Source organism: Cataglyphis hispanica, chromosome 6, assembly GCF_021464435.1.
Source record: "Cataglyphis hispanica isolate Lineage 1 chromosome 6, ULB_Chis1_1.0, whole genome shotgun sequence".
Lineage (NCBI taxonomy): Eukaryota > Metazoa > Arthropoda > Insecta > Hymenoptera > Formicidae > Cataglyphis > Cataglyphis hispanica.
This window is the reverse complement of record NC_065959.1, coordinates 2,726,737-2,740,421: the sequence shown is the minus strand read 5'-3', so window position 1 is coordinate 2,740,421 and position 13,685 is coordinate 2,726,737. Positions and strand designations below refer to the sequence as shown.

General features: G+C 31.8%; 1 protein-coding gene and 1 long non-coding RNA gene across 5 annotated transcripts; one reads left to right on the top strand and one right to left on the bottom strand.

Moving 5' to 3' along the window:
• Positions 1-163: 163 nt before the first annotated feature.
• On the top strand, positions 164-13,622 carry LOC126850209 (uncharacterized). The gene is made up of 4 exons (XR_007687515.1): positions 164-614; positions 5,020-5,282; positions 7,487-7,667; positions 13,035-13,622. It is a non-coding gene; the product is annotated as an uncharacterized LOC126850209 (long non-coding RNA).
• On the bottom strand, positions 2,043-11,351 carry LOC126850196 (uncharacterized). 4 transcript variants are annotated; one of them, XM_050592919.1, is made up of 8 exons: positions 10,954-11,351; positions 10,628-10,818; positions 4,005-4,141; positions 3,696-3,917; positions 3,426-3,608; positions 3,214-3,342; positions 2,925-3,123; positions 2,043-2,827 (listed from the first exon to the last, which is right to left on the bottom strand). In XM_050592919.1, exons 1-8 carry the CDS (start codon positions 11,064-11,066, stop codon positions 2,787-2,789), a joined length of 1,215 nt encoding a protein of 404 aa, XP_050448876.1. In that variant the 5' UTR covers positions 11,067-11,351; the 3' UTR covers positions 2,043-2,786. The 4 variants fall into 4 exon arrangements, with proteins under 4 accessions (XP_050448876.1, XP_050448875.1, XP_050448873.1 ...); XM_050592918.1 differs by lacking the exons at positions 10,628-10,818; positions 10,954-11,351 and adding exons at positions 4,442-4,676; positions 5,096-5,238 and having other exon boundaries at positions 2,908-3,123; XM_050592916.1 differs by lacking the exons at positions 10,628-10,818; positions 10,954-11,351 and adding exons at positions 4,442-4,676; positions 5,096-5,238.
• Positions 13,623-13,685: the final 63 nt, after the last annotated feature.

The window sequence follows — 13,685 nt, the reverse complement described above, 5'->3', positions numbered from 1 at the left end:
GCTCTTTCGAGGCTCGTGCCACCGGAACTCCGGCGGAGGTAAAATCGGATGTTGACTTCACCGGGCCGAAGGCCATTAATTTTATTTGAAATAATCCTAATAATGAGAGATACAGGTAACTTTTTACGACACGAACACTCAATTGAAAATTAATTAATCGATTGTGAATAAAGGTATAAATTTTAATTTGAAGTAAAAAGATATTGCCGATTATATATCTTTTGGCCGTTTGTTCGCATTCTACGCACACGGTTGTATAATTTTCTAAGATAATTAAATATTTCTAAATGAGGTTATATACATATTTCGCGAGAATCTGAACAATCTGAACTTGGCAATGTTAGGAGGATAATCGATCGCGGGATGAGAGAGCGTCGATTAATTGATCAACGCGCCTATTTAAGATGCAAATTGCGTCAGATGTCGCGCGAGACAAACGATTGCGAGATGCTGCGGGACGAGACGGACGCGACGCAGATCAGCTGGAGAGATCGATCGATCGCGAAATTCTTGCGCTTGTCATCCGCACGCATCACGGTTGGTAGGGTCAGTGATCGAGACAAAGCCATGCTGCTTTATTTACGCCATCATGGGACTTGAACGAACAGAGAGCGGTAGGGACTTTCAAATCAAGCTCCATCTAAGAATTCTAATCTTACATTCAAAAATAAAACATTCCTAATACATTCTGAGGTTACACAAAAAAGAAAGATTTATTCACTCTGTTTCGAACGGAGAAGTTGAATGTTTTTTGCGAGAGAAAAACAAAGGGTGAGTATGTAAGTATATATGTACGCATTATGTATATAATTCCTCCCCCTCCTCCACGAATACAGAATGATTGTCTTTCTTTTTATATGCGCATATAATATATATATATATATATATATATATATATATATATATATATATATAATTATATCAAATATGAATATATATATTTTTCTTAAAAAAAAAAAAAAAATTATATTCCCGTAAAATAGAAAATATTCACTCGAGAAAATAAAAAAAATTATTGCAACTTATTCGATTCTCAAATTGAGGTAGTGTTACTTATAAAGTATGATAAAGTAATTTTGGAATGTTTAAAATTAGAAACTGTCTTTCTCGAGCAATTTAAAAAATTATAAATATAAATTCTTATAAACTTAGCTATTTCTATAAATTATTAGCTATTATCTGACTCATTTTAAATTTATTTCGTGAATTAAATTTGCACAATAATTTTGAGGAATACAAGAAATTACATCACTTTAGCCATATGTAGCTTCGTTTTGTTTATTAACTTCACTTTAGTATCATTGTAGCCAATTTGTCATGAATTCGCACGTAATTACTTTTTCAAATTTGCACGTATAAACGAGAGAAAGTTATAGTCAAATTTTTTTTTGAAAAAAATGAGTATTTATTTAACAATTTTTCATAAAAGCATGAAAAATATACTATTAGTAAGATTGTAAATAACACATGTAGATTTTTCAAGATGAAGATTGCATACGAAATAATTACATGCGAATAATCATTAATTTTCACCTACATGTATACTTTGTCTATATAGTTATATAAGAATTTGGTAAAAAATACTTCATTTTTTCATGTTCTAAAAAGTCGGCATGCTGTAAGTTTTTCGAAAAGCTTATTTCTGTATCTTTCACAAATTACTCCTTCAATAATATAAAAATAATAATTATAAAATTTTATGATAAATTATATAAATTATATAAATTATTACATAATTATATAATTATAATTATATAATATACAATATTATATAATTATAAAATTATATTAAATTGTAAATAATTATATAATTATATAAATTATAAAGAAACTTCATCAAACTGCTATATCACTTATTATGACAAAAATTATTTGCTGCTAAAAAAAATTAACATTCTAATCTATTACATATGATTGTATATATAGTGCATTAAATTAAATATGTGCTAAATTAAAAATTGGAAATGAATTCTGCCAATGTGTTTTATCAATCTCGAAAAACAAGTTAAAGCAAGTTTAATGAATTATATACTTAGAATGAATAATTATTACACCTTTATCATTTTATTACACTGTTTGTCAACTTAATATTGTTGCATCTATATACGTATTAACATCCTGAATCACTTGTATATTTCTTTGCAATCTAGAGAATTCTATTGTGTCAGAAAAATCGAAAAAATTTACAGTAGTTACTAAAAAATTTATAATACTACTCTCTCTATAAAATGTAGAAGAGTAGAAAAACTCTTGGTAGTTTTATCGTTAAATATGAATATTTTTTTTTTGCTTGACGTTATACAACCGAGAATGTGTTTTAGACGGCTGTCGACTTTGTACTTTTCATGGTATTTCTGAAATACCTCTTTCGCTATATCGTGTTTAATGCTGTTTAAGAATTGACATTTAGTTAATCTCTGAGAATCTAGGTCGAATACAGAATGTTTTATTAACAGTAATGTTTTTAAACGCTGTGTAATTATTGCTCGGCGTAAATAGCCTCTCTCAGGCCATGGCCAATGCTCGCAGTCTCCATCAATCACACAAGTTGCAAACTCTAGTAGATTATTATTCTACTGGAGAGATACGTGTATGATATCATAAATAGTCTTTCTTTCTATATACATGAAGTTATATAACGCACTTAATTTATTAGTATTTACAAGTTCATACACAACTTCATCAGATTGTGTGTAAAATAACTTCCCTCCACGAAAATTTTTTCTCGCAAGTTTTTTCGAGAAATATTTTATTTACTCCACATACGCACTGGACGCGTGCTTCTGTCACGTTTCATTTATAATCTTCTGAGCAATATCGTTTACATCTATAAATAGAAGCAATAATTCGATAAAAATCGTGATAACCATGAATCTATAATTAAAAATTTTACAATCGAGATCTTACATATGGCTTTACCGCACCTGTCGCATCGCGATACGCCTCTGTTGTTATATCGTTGTTTAACGACTCCGGTAGCTTTTTGCTGACTTGTTGCTGATTCTGTATTTCGGATACGGTCGCAAACATTATGCTAGTGGAATTTTTCAATCCATTGTATGATTGTTCCAATCGCTTGAATTTGTCAATTAGTTCTACATCTGTTGCATGTATCTCGCTCACCTGCGTCAATTATAATTAATGTTAATAACGATTATGATAATAAGGTAACAATGATAATAACGATTATGACTAAAAGCATTTAATACGCACCTTTTCCGTTAATTGTTGAATTGACGCTAAAACGGAAGTTTGTTCAGACATTTTGACGCATTCTCCTTGCAAAGACATCACTGTCGTGTTAATGGCCGCCGTTGCTTCTTGAAGCGAGACTAACTTTCTCTTCATATATGAAACACACATATAAATATGATCAACATGTTTTATATATGTATGTTATTAAATTTACATCACATCATACTTACGCGATCGTCGTCTTGATCATCGGCAACCCATTGCAATTTGCTCGACAAGGTCTTGTTAACATGCGTTAAATTATTCATTAAATGCGATATTGTAAAGTTTATTTTATCGATCTTTACTTGCGTTTCATCGGTGTTCAAAATTTGAGGCTTTTGTGTGATATTCGATAATTCTGACATAGATTGCTACACAATAAATGTTTAATAAGTTAATTAAAATTCGCCAATATTTTTTATATTTCCAAAATTATCATTTCTAATTTTTTTTTTTACCTTAATACTGCTGACATTTTGTTGTATAGCGGTTTGCGCATCCTGTATCCTCACATTTGTCTCTTTTAAAGTTTTTACCGTGGCGCCCAGATCATTTATTTGACTTCCGAATGTCGCAACGCTAGCTGACAGTTCATTTAAGCGTTTCGGCAAGGTGGCCATCTCGGGCGCGGTTTGGAAATACTCTTGTACTTTATGTAAGTCCTGTTGAATATGTGCCAGCTGCAAAAGTATTGATTCGAAAAAGGACATGAGTCATCTCGGCCAATCTCACAATCGAATTAATCGACGTTACTCTTGTGTTTTTACCTGTACCGTATAATTATTTATTTGCTGCTTGAGATCAGATAGTCTGGAGAAAATAATAGTCTGGTTATTCTGAAGATCTCTCGATAATGAATGGCATTTCTGTAAAGCATCTGGTACACCTTCGCTACCCGCTATCACTGAAATTGTACAAGAGAGAGAAATAGTTATATGCGATATTAATAATATAATATAAATATTATTTGCGTGTGTGAAAGGTTCTAATTAAAAATATTTTTTACATGAAGTATTTTTCATATATTAAATACAGAGATGTAAGAATGTGTACGAATGACATTTAAACTCATGTTTATTTGTATGTTTGCATGTTTGATTAAATACAAAACTTATTTTTTTCTTCCACAATGTTACCACGTGGGTAAAATTATCATTTATTACGAATATATTGCCATATATCTTTGCAAATGTTAGACCAGTACCTTGGTCTAACTCGGTTCGCAGAGCAGTAAGCTGTTGACGAACGTCGATGAACAGCCATATTAAACTAGCAGTCGCTAATACGGAGGCACATGCCAAAAAGGCGTTGCACGCTTTGAGAAATCCGGGACAAGCTCGACCCCTTCTACCCCTGCATTTACGACCGCCCCTGGTAGAGACAGTCCGGAGTATTCCGGAGTATTCCGAACGATCATCGCTGCTGTCTGTTAACAATTCCTGAGAAAGATAAGAAAAACAAACAGTTGAAAAAAAATAACGTTGCAACACTTTATATTTGCAATTTCTTATAATTTGTATTTTTTATCTTTCTTCTTATAATATTTAATAATATCGATCGTTGTATCAGAACGGAATATTTCCAATCCTTCTGTTATCCACACTTATGTGACTCGTTCTTTTATCTCAATTTCGGGCTACAATGCAAACATTGGTATAAAAGGCTCGAAAAGATAATTTCGCGTTCATTGTTAAAATTGATATTTATACCAGTGTCAAATATATCTTTCATTATCTATATTCGCGGGAAAAACTCTATTTATTTATTTGTCATTTCTTGCAGATTCGAGGATTGTCGATGTTCCTAGGTACAATCTTCTCGAAATTGACGTCTCCGAGAATTAATCTGCATTAATCACCTGCGAACTGCGTTTCCCCGAACTCCGACGAGAGATAGCGTGCGCTGGTGCCAGAGCGTCAAGTTCCTTCCGCTTCTTCATCTTCTTCATCGGCTGACGAAGCGGCACTGTCACTGCCACTGAGTCCATCTCAAGTAAAACCAGGCCGCCTATCTTTCGAAATATCTTTAGCACGACTCGTTTCCAGGTATGCACACTTCACTTCTGGCGTTTCCCAAACACCGCACGATCGCCGCGTACCCCAAGAATCATTCCCCGATCATTCTCGATCATTTCCGCCAGATTGTCAACATCGAACAGCTGTTCGATTATCCATACTATGTGCGCTTGCAGAAAGTCTCGTACAATTTTTCGACAGAACAAGCCCGTAGCTGCTCACGGAAATTGATCAAAAGACTTTTGACAAACCTCGCGATCAGTCTACATCTTCGTCTTCGACTTTAGCACTCTCGAAACTTACAATTTTTCGACCGATGCACTTTAATTAATTCGGAGTTTTCGTTGTTTGAATTTTAAACGGGACACATACCTACGAATACATTAACTGGAGTTGATTACTGCTTCAAAAATTTATTATATTTTGCGAAGAAATTGCATCATGATTTGTATCGTTGGTGAAAAATAAATGTGTACTATAATGATTGAGCAATATCGCAACTGAAATTCGTAAGACGAAGTTTCTGATAAAAAGTAATCGTAAAAATTGTGCTTTCAGAGGCTTTTGAAGAACGCAAGTATTAACGCAAGTATCGTTGGAAAACACAGTTTATGGTGAAGATAAAACACATTATACACGCGATAGATAATTCCTTAAGATAATAATTTCTGATAAGAGCAGATTGTTAAGCGCTCAATTGAATAGCATGATCGAGCGGATTGTTAGGTAGAGACTTATACTAGACTAGACTATAATTCGATGTATAATGCATATAAAGCGATAAACATAAAAATATTTTTCAAGATCGAACGATTCAAGAAATATAATTTTAATTAATTTTCACGAAGCTACTTTACATTTCCGAATATTGCAGTTGTATTCTATGCGGAGTCGCGTTAGTTATTTACATCTGAAAAGCCAGATTATAATAAGCTTGATTAAAACGTAATTAGCAATCTGTTATTACAGTGTTAGAGGGCAAGACACGATTAAACAATACACTTCACGATAAATCAAACTGCACCACCAATTCTCACATCACAACTCAGAAAAACGAGAGGGAAAAACCGGTTTGAAATAGAGATAGAAATATTGTAACCGACATAAATTCGACGCAAAATCACTTTTATAATCAGACGTACGAAAAAAAAATAAAACGTTACATCAATCACCCCTATTGTCATCAACTGGAACATAGATCGTCTTCACGTGATTCCGAAATCCTGTCTCGCCGAGATTATATACGGATTCCGGATTATTCCGGATTTCACGCACGTGGAGCAATTACATTTCACGTATCGAACATCGCACTGACATCCCTCACTGAAACAGTGGCTCTTATCAGTTGGTTGATATTTTGCCAGCAACAGCAAATAAGCTGCGCACGCGATTGGAAAGCTGGCTTTAAATTAAACGCACGTGACACATGCTAAGATCTTGCCGGTGTGCACGGACGACTATTATGTCTTCAAGTAAGAGAATAACAGCGTCGAAATTGCTCGACAACGACGAAAAGGCAGACAGAACCAACTGATAGGAGCAATTGCCGGGACGTTAATTTATTCAAGGTTCTTTTTTCACAATACCCTTTTAGAATGTTCGATAAACACGGATGTGAAATATTTGTTAATTTTTAATTGTCACGCTGAACATAGTTTACCGTCGGTATATCCAACAAAATTTATTAATTCTTTATTTACTTTAATAAATCTAATACATTTCAAGATTTATGAATTAGACAATGCGTACATATAAAGCACTTTGGCATTTTAAAATATAAGATTAATAATTAATAATTAATTTGTAAGTTAAACGAAAGATTTATCCTGTAGAATAAAAATTTTTATTTTCACGAATTTTTGTGTACCACTATAAAAAAGTTAGTATGATATAAAATAATATTTATAATGTTGAGATTAAATTATATTCTACAGAGCACATTTTTACTTCAATTCAAATTAATTATTTTAATTAATATTAATTATATATTTTATATTAATAATATAATTAGTAATATAATAAACTAATTTTAAATTTTAAAAGGCCAAAAGCTGCTTTGTGCGTAATTTCAAATGCGTAATGTCAAATTCATGAATTTTGAAATATATTAAATTTATAAACTTTTGGCGTAGCTATTCCGTCCTGTTCCTCCTTCGTCAATATTATTGATATTAGAAAAACTATATTCCAATCAACCAATCAACTACTAAAATATCAAAAATTTATATTTGCAGGAAAATATTTTTTCACTCGAAGCCGTCTAAAACCAACTGCTCCTATTTACACGCGATTACATGCGAAAACCCAAGATATTTAAAGGGTTTCTAACATCATGGTAACTCGACACGGCCGTCTGGATGGAAAAATGTCGCGACACAATTACGACTGCGGCCCTGAGCTTGATAAGATATCGAGGTGAGGGGAAAAAACGTAATTTTGTTTGTAGTACGTGCTTAGTTTCAGTTGTGTATCGTATACATTTTTTATTAAGTCATCGTTAAAATAAATTTTGCAAATTGAAAAAAATTAACACGTCATTCATCAATGCGTCAATTTGCTATCAAACTATTAGAAATAAAATAAGAAGGAACAATAGTATGAAAAGATTTTAACAAAAAATTCAAAATTGAAAATTAATGAAAATTAATATTGTGCTCTAAGTCCTTAAAACAAATTCAAAAAAACGATACATGCACGATAGATTCCAAGTGAGTGTATTCGCGTTAAACACGAAAATATGCAAATATGCTAATTTTACAAATTTACATCGACATAGCAATTGGCATTGCAATTCTACTGTATAACGATAAGTAAATTATCCAGTTATACTTTAATATCATTAATTCTGTTTATAATCCGTATATTTGCGATGTCTGAATATTCTTCGTCAACCTATAATTAATCGCATGACTGCATCTCTTTTATCACGAGTGTATCTTTCCTAGAGTTACATATTTTGAAATTCTTATTGCATGTCGCACTCAAAGCATGCGACAATGCATGACGACGAAAGAAAGAAACGCATTTATCTGCAACACATTGCAATCGCGTTAATAATATCGCGTTAATTAAGCGACTGATACTTAGTCATCCGTTTGCGCGTCAATTATGTACGCACAATTTTTATACACTTAATAACCGGTTAATCTTATCGATTAATTAATCCTATATTATACGAGAAATATTTCATGGGCTCTTTATAAATTCATATATATTTTCGCATAAAATGTACTTTCGCAAATTATATTTTCTTGCTATCGAAAATACAAAACAAAACATAACTTAAGTAATAAACTTTTTTAATTTTTTTTTTCTACAAGAAAATCGATCGATTCCAAATTCATTAAACAATTCATTATTTAGACATGTATCCAAAGTACTCCGAATATTGAAATAATACATATATTCTTTAAATTTCGAGCAAGAAACAAACACGGAAGCGAGACGTATCGATGATATGTCAACTTGAGAAGCCAGTGTTTCTTTATATATGTGCGTGTGTTCAAATATTTATTGCACTTGCATCAATAGTGAGAGGTACAGTCGCGTCCTCGCGCATACCGATGATACACCGTGTGTCCGGTTTTCATTGTTTTTCCGTGTTAATAAAAAAGCATTTCTTTTCATCCATAAAAGAGATCACAGGAATCATAGAAAAAAAAATGAATAGCGAATTTTTCTGTTATATTTTCTCATCGTGCATTCAACGCTGATATACTATCGTGTTGACATTGAACGCGTTCTATTGGCATCGAGTAATAATAAAAGTCATGCTCGGAGAAGGTCGTGTTTATACAAACCGCAAAGTTATGTATGTTAATATCAGAGACATTTTTATTTGCTTCTCGTAATGGCTTCGCGGCATATTTAATTAACGTAATGTTTTTACTAATATTTAGTTTATCGCTTCCTAATATTTAAAAGTGATCCCTGATCGTGTAAATAATTCCTTTTTAATTTTACTTACGATAATATTTCCTTAGAAAATTCAATATTCCTCTAGTTAATTTTGTTCGGTCTTAATAAATATTTTTCGCGATCGTTCCTTCTTTCCAATTTATTCAAAGCTATCCTTTGATATCCTGACACTTTACACATTCGCAGTTCACTTTTAATAATTTAAATTTCGGGATTGAAGCAGTGGAAAAAGTAAAGGAATAGGAAGAGAAAGAGAGCTCTCGTAGAACTTGACATATGTGGGGGATGAATTATAGAAGAGATTCTCTAATCGATTACCGCGCGACAGATGGAAGCGGGCGGATGGTGTCGTTTTTCCGACAAGGATCCTGACAGGAGACAAGAATTATCCGCTGTCCGAATTAAAATATATCAAGATCTACGTAGACAGAACAATAGAATTTTGCAACACGCCTCGACACACGCGACGCGTGATAAAAACCGGTGACAAGCTCTGTGATATCGTGGCACTTGGCCAGCTGCGCCGACGTCTGATATCGACTGGCTGAGGGTTGGCAGGCGACAGAGACTGAGACCTGTGCTGGGGGGTTTCTCTCTGATAAGAATGTACGGCGCATAGGGAATTTCAAACGCGACGCAGCGCGGTTTTTTTTTTAAATCCTCAAATCAAAGTTGTTTATTGTTATCATGATTTATCATTGTACAATTCCTATTTAAGCAACTAAAAAAAATACAGGATAGATTAATAGTGATCATTAATTTTTTTCATGAATAAGAGGAAGATGCTGAAGAAATGATATATTTGATTTAACAAAATAATGTACAAAAAATAATTATGTTACACTATGCCTTTAAAAGTCGAAACAAGAAAACTATTTGATAAAAAAATTGCAAATAATCATTTCAAATATACTAAATATTAAATTAATTATTAAATGTTAATTTTAAATATTAAAATAATTATTAAATGTTAATTTTAAATAATGTTAGGTTTATTTATTTAATAAATTATTCGTTTTTTTTTTAAAAGACCAAATATAAGATAAGACAAGTGAATATATAATTATTATCATTATAAGGTGATATTTTCTAATACTGAGTGAATACTGAGTCACATATCCTTTATAATATATATTGTTTCATTGGAATTTCCATCATAACCTTCTTAAAACGTCTGCGACGTGTTTGTATTTAAATAAACTGATTAATTATACAATATGTCAGTTTCAATTCTAATATATAAATGATGAACAATACAGATCAATGATTGTGAAATTTCAGAAAGGGAAATATAATGAAAGAGGTAAGAAAATGTAGCGGGTGTGTATTAGATGCAAATAGATTTAATTAGAACCTTTCATACTTTAATTTGACGCATGACAATTTGATTGACACTCCCTACTTACCAATCAAAGATAACAAATATGTTTATTATGCGAACTAAAAATAACATTTACCTGACTTGATCGATATATCCATTTTCTTAATCTCGCCGTACAATATAGTTGCTAGCCAAGATAATGCGATTAACCAGAATGTGATTAGTACTGCCGCCAACCACAGGGATACAACTCGCATATCCGACTTATTGCATCCATAAGAATTATTATTATGTCTAGTCCTAGACAAGATCCGTGATCTGTGCCGCCTGTAATTTAAAAATATCGCACCTTCACTAAGAGCGAAGCTATGATCTTAATTATCTAATCTTTTATTTATAATATATATAAAATAGAAAATAAGATTAGATATATCAATTCTCTGAATTGTTTTATAAACAAACCGTTTGACTTTCTTCTTTTTCTGGGGTGCGAGGATCAGGTCGGTGCTGTCAGAATCGCTTTCTGACAGCAGGTCGAGTAAATTGATAGTCTCCTTCGGATTGGGCTCCTCCATTCTCGTCGTGAAAGTGTATCGTGTGTCATGAATTATCAAAATCGTGGGCCGATTGTGATCGATGTGACGTCATAACCTCTACGATTTATTATATACTACGCGATGAATGAGTTATTGTATGGTAACTCTATCTTTTTTTCTCCCCAGCGATTGCTCTTTAGATTTTCTCAGAACAATTGTATTTAATTCCATGTACTTTATCAGTTAGAAATCGAAATACCTCGCACTTGTCACAACATAACCTAAACATTAATCCACTCCTCTCAAATGCACCATCTATAACTGTTCTTCCAAATTTTCTTCGTTTAAACAGTAATTGATACGACATCTGTCGTAAATTTAAGGAAAATTGTCAAACGTCAAATTTATCCGTAGAGTTCTTGTTTACTCTAACGATATAGTAGATATGTTTCAAATAACTACTTTTGCATTAAAAAGAATCTTCGTTTGCAACATTTTTTGGTAAAAAAAGAAACAAATACATGGATATTGCAAAAAATATATATACAGGGTGGGTCCAAACATTCCGATCAAACTTTGAGATTTTATATATAAGAAATTTAATTCTAAACAAAAAGTTTTCTACAAAACATGAGTGAAAAAATGTTATTTGTAAAAATGTATAAAATAATTGATTTTAGAGTTTTTGGATGTTAATTTTTTAAGTAAACATTTTTCGATGTTTATAGGAAATTTTTTGTTCAGAATTAAATTTATTTTTATAAAATCTCAAAGTTTGGCCGGAACGTTTGGATTTACCCTGTATATAGTATAGATAAGTTCTCTCTAAGTAAAAAATATTCCTTTTGTGTGTATATGCGCGTTGAAGAGAAAATAAATAAAAAAGTGCAAAATAAGAATTGGTTGAATAATTTATAAGCATGTATCTAAATAATTATTGATACATAATATAATTATTCACGAAATTGTTAAAATATCTTAATAATTTTATGAAAGATTATAATGCAAAACGAGACATAGAAAAAAAAGAGAGAGATAATCACATCAAAAGAGATTTTTATATTTTGTCTTAAGAATATACATATATTAAGAACAATACATATATATGATGTATATATTTCTAAAATAATAAATTTCCGAGTAATTTTTTGGAAAAACACTGATTAATTTATCGTCACTGTGACAGAAAGATTTCTTTAACCTAGACGATATAGTTTTTCAGAGAAAGTATTGCATAAATGGGTATTGGATTCTTGATAATACTGATGTTATCAATTTTATATAAAAACTCACGTTGTTGTCTGGCTGTTTGGTTGGCTGGATGTGACACAGCCGAATTTCAAACAATATCAGCTATGCCGACATCTTGCCTTCTAAACGTCCAGTTAAATAACAAAAACAAGATTACTATATTAAATTCAACTATACATAAAATATAAAAGATGCTTTATAAATACCAATAAGATTATTAGATCCTATTTCTCTTACTTGTGATTACTAAATAAATTTTACACATAATTTCTCTATTTTCATCAGATTTGTGTGGAAAATGTAACAAGAGTTGTATATTAAGATAAGATATATCTATTTTGACCTGCTCAAAAAATGCATGTGTTTAGTAAAATATGAATAAATCAATTCAAAAAGATGTAATAAACAGTAATATAATCTAATAAAAGAAAACACATTTACATTACACACCTGCGAGAGACGCGACTATCAAAATTTTTACATCATGAAATATTTCAATATTAAAAAATCGAGTGTATTATTTATATTCATCTAACAAGGATGCCGAAGAATCCTGATTATTAATTCTTGTACTTACGGCTTGATTAATCAACGATATCCAGACGATATTCATCCAAAGTTTCCGATCGTTCACCAATCTTATCACCTCCCTAAAAATTTCAAAAAAAAAAAGAGAGAAAAGAAAATAGTTTTAATAAATCCAACGAAACATTTTCAACCCGAGAATCGCAATTTAACAAGAATATCTCTTTTTAGATACTGAAGAATTCGGAATCGGGCAATGGCGGGAATGACATGAAGGAGCCGCTCCGACATTCAATCCCGAAGGCACCTGCACCTGCACGAGGTTCGCCAAAGAACTGATAGCGTGGGCGTCGTACCTTCGAAGACACAGACACGAGGACGTACGTGTACCTGTGTGCATCGGCACCTTTGAGAGGGGGATTGAAGTCTTCTACCTTCCTACTTCATTGGCTGGAGTCAAGGCATTTCGAACCGGCCTCTTTTCACTCTTCGCTCTTCGTCGCGAATCATCGCTCTTTCTATTATTCTCTGTATAAAAATAACAAGATAGGCTCTTAAGCGATCAGAAGAACAGTTTATATACGTATATCGTTGAGAGAGAACTTAATTAAATTATAAATTAAGCAATTTAAGATAATTAATCTCAATGTTTTATATTAATCATTCATAATTAATTAATCTATAATTAATTATGATTAATTTATTTATAATTATTGATAATATGATTGCTGAGTCCTTAAAAATTGAAAATCACGAATTTTTATTCAGCAACAATCGAGATTAACTAGTGCATTTCAACAAAAACAATTTACTTTGATCGTAATTTCTGAAAAATCTTGCGTAATTATAATTATAATTTAATAATTTTAGTGTCGATGGGGC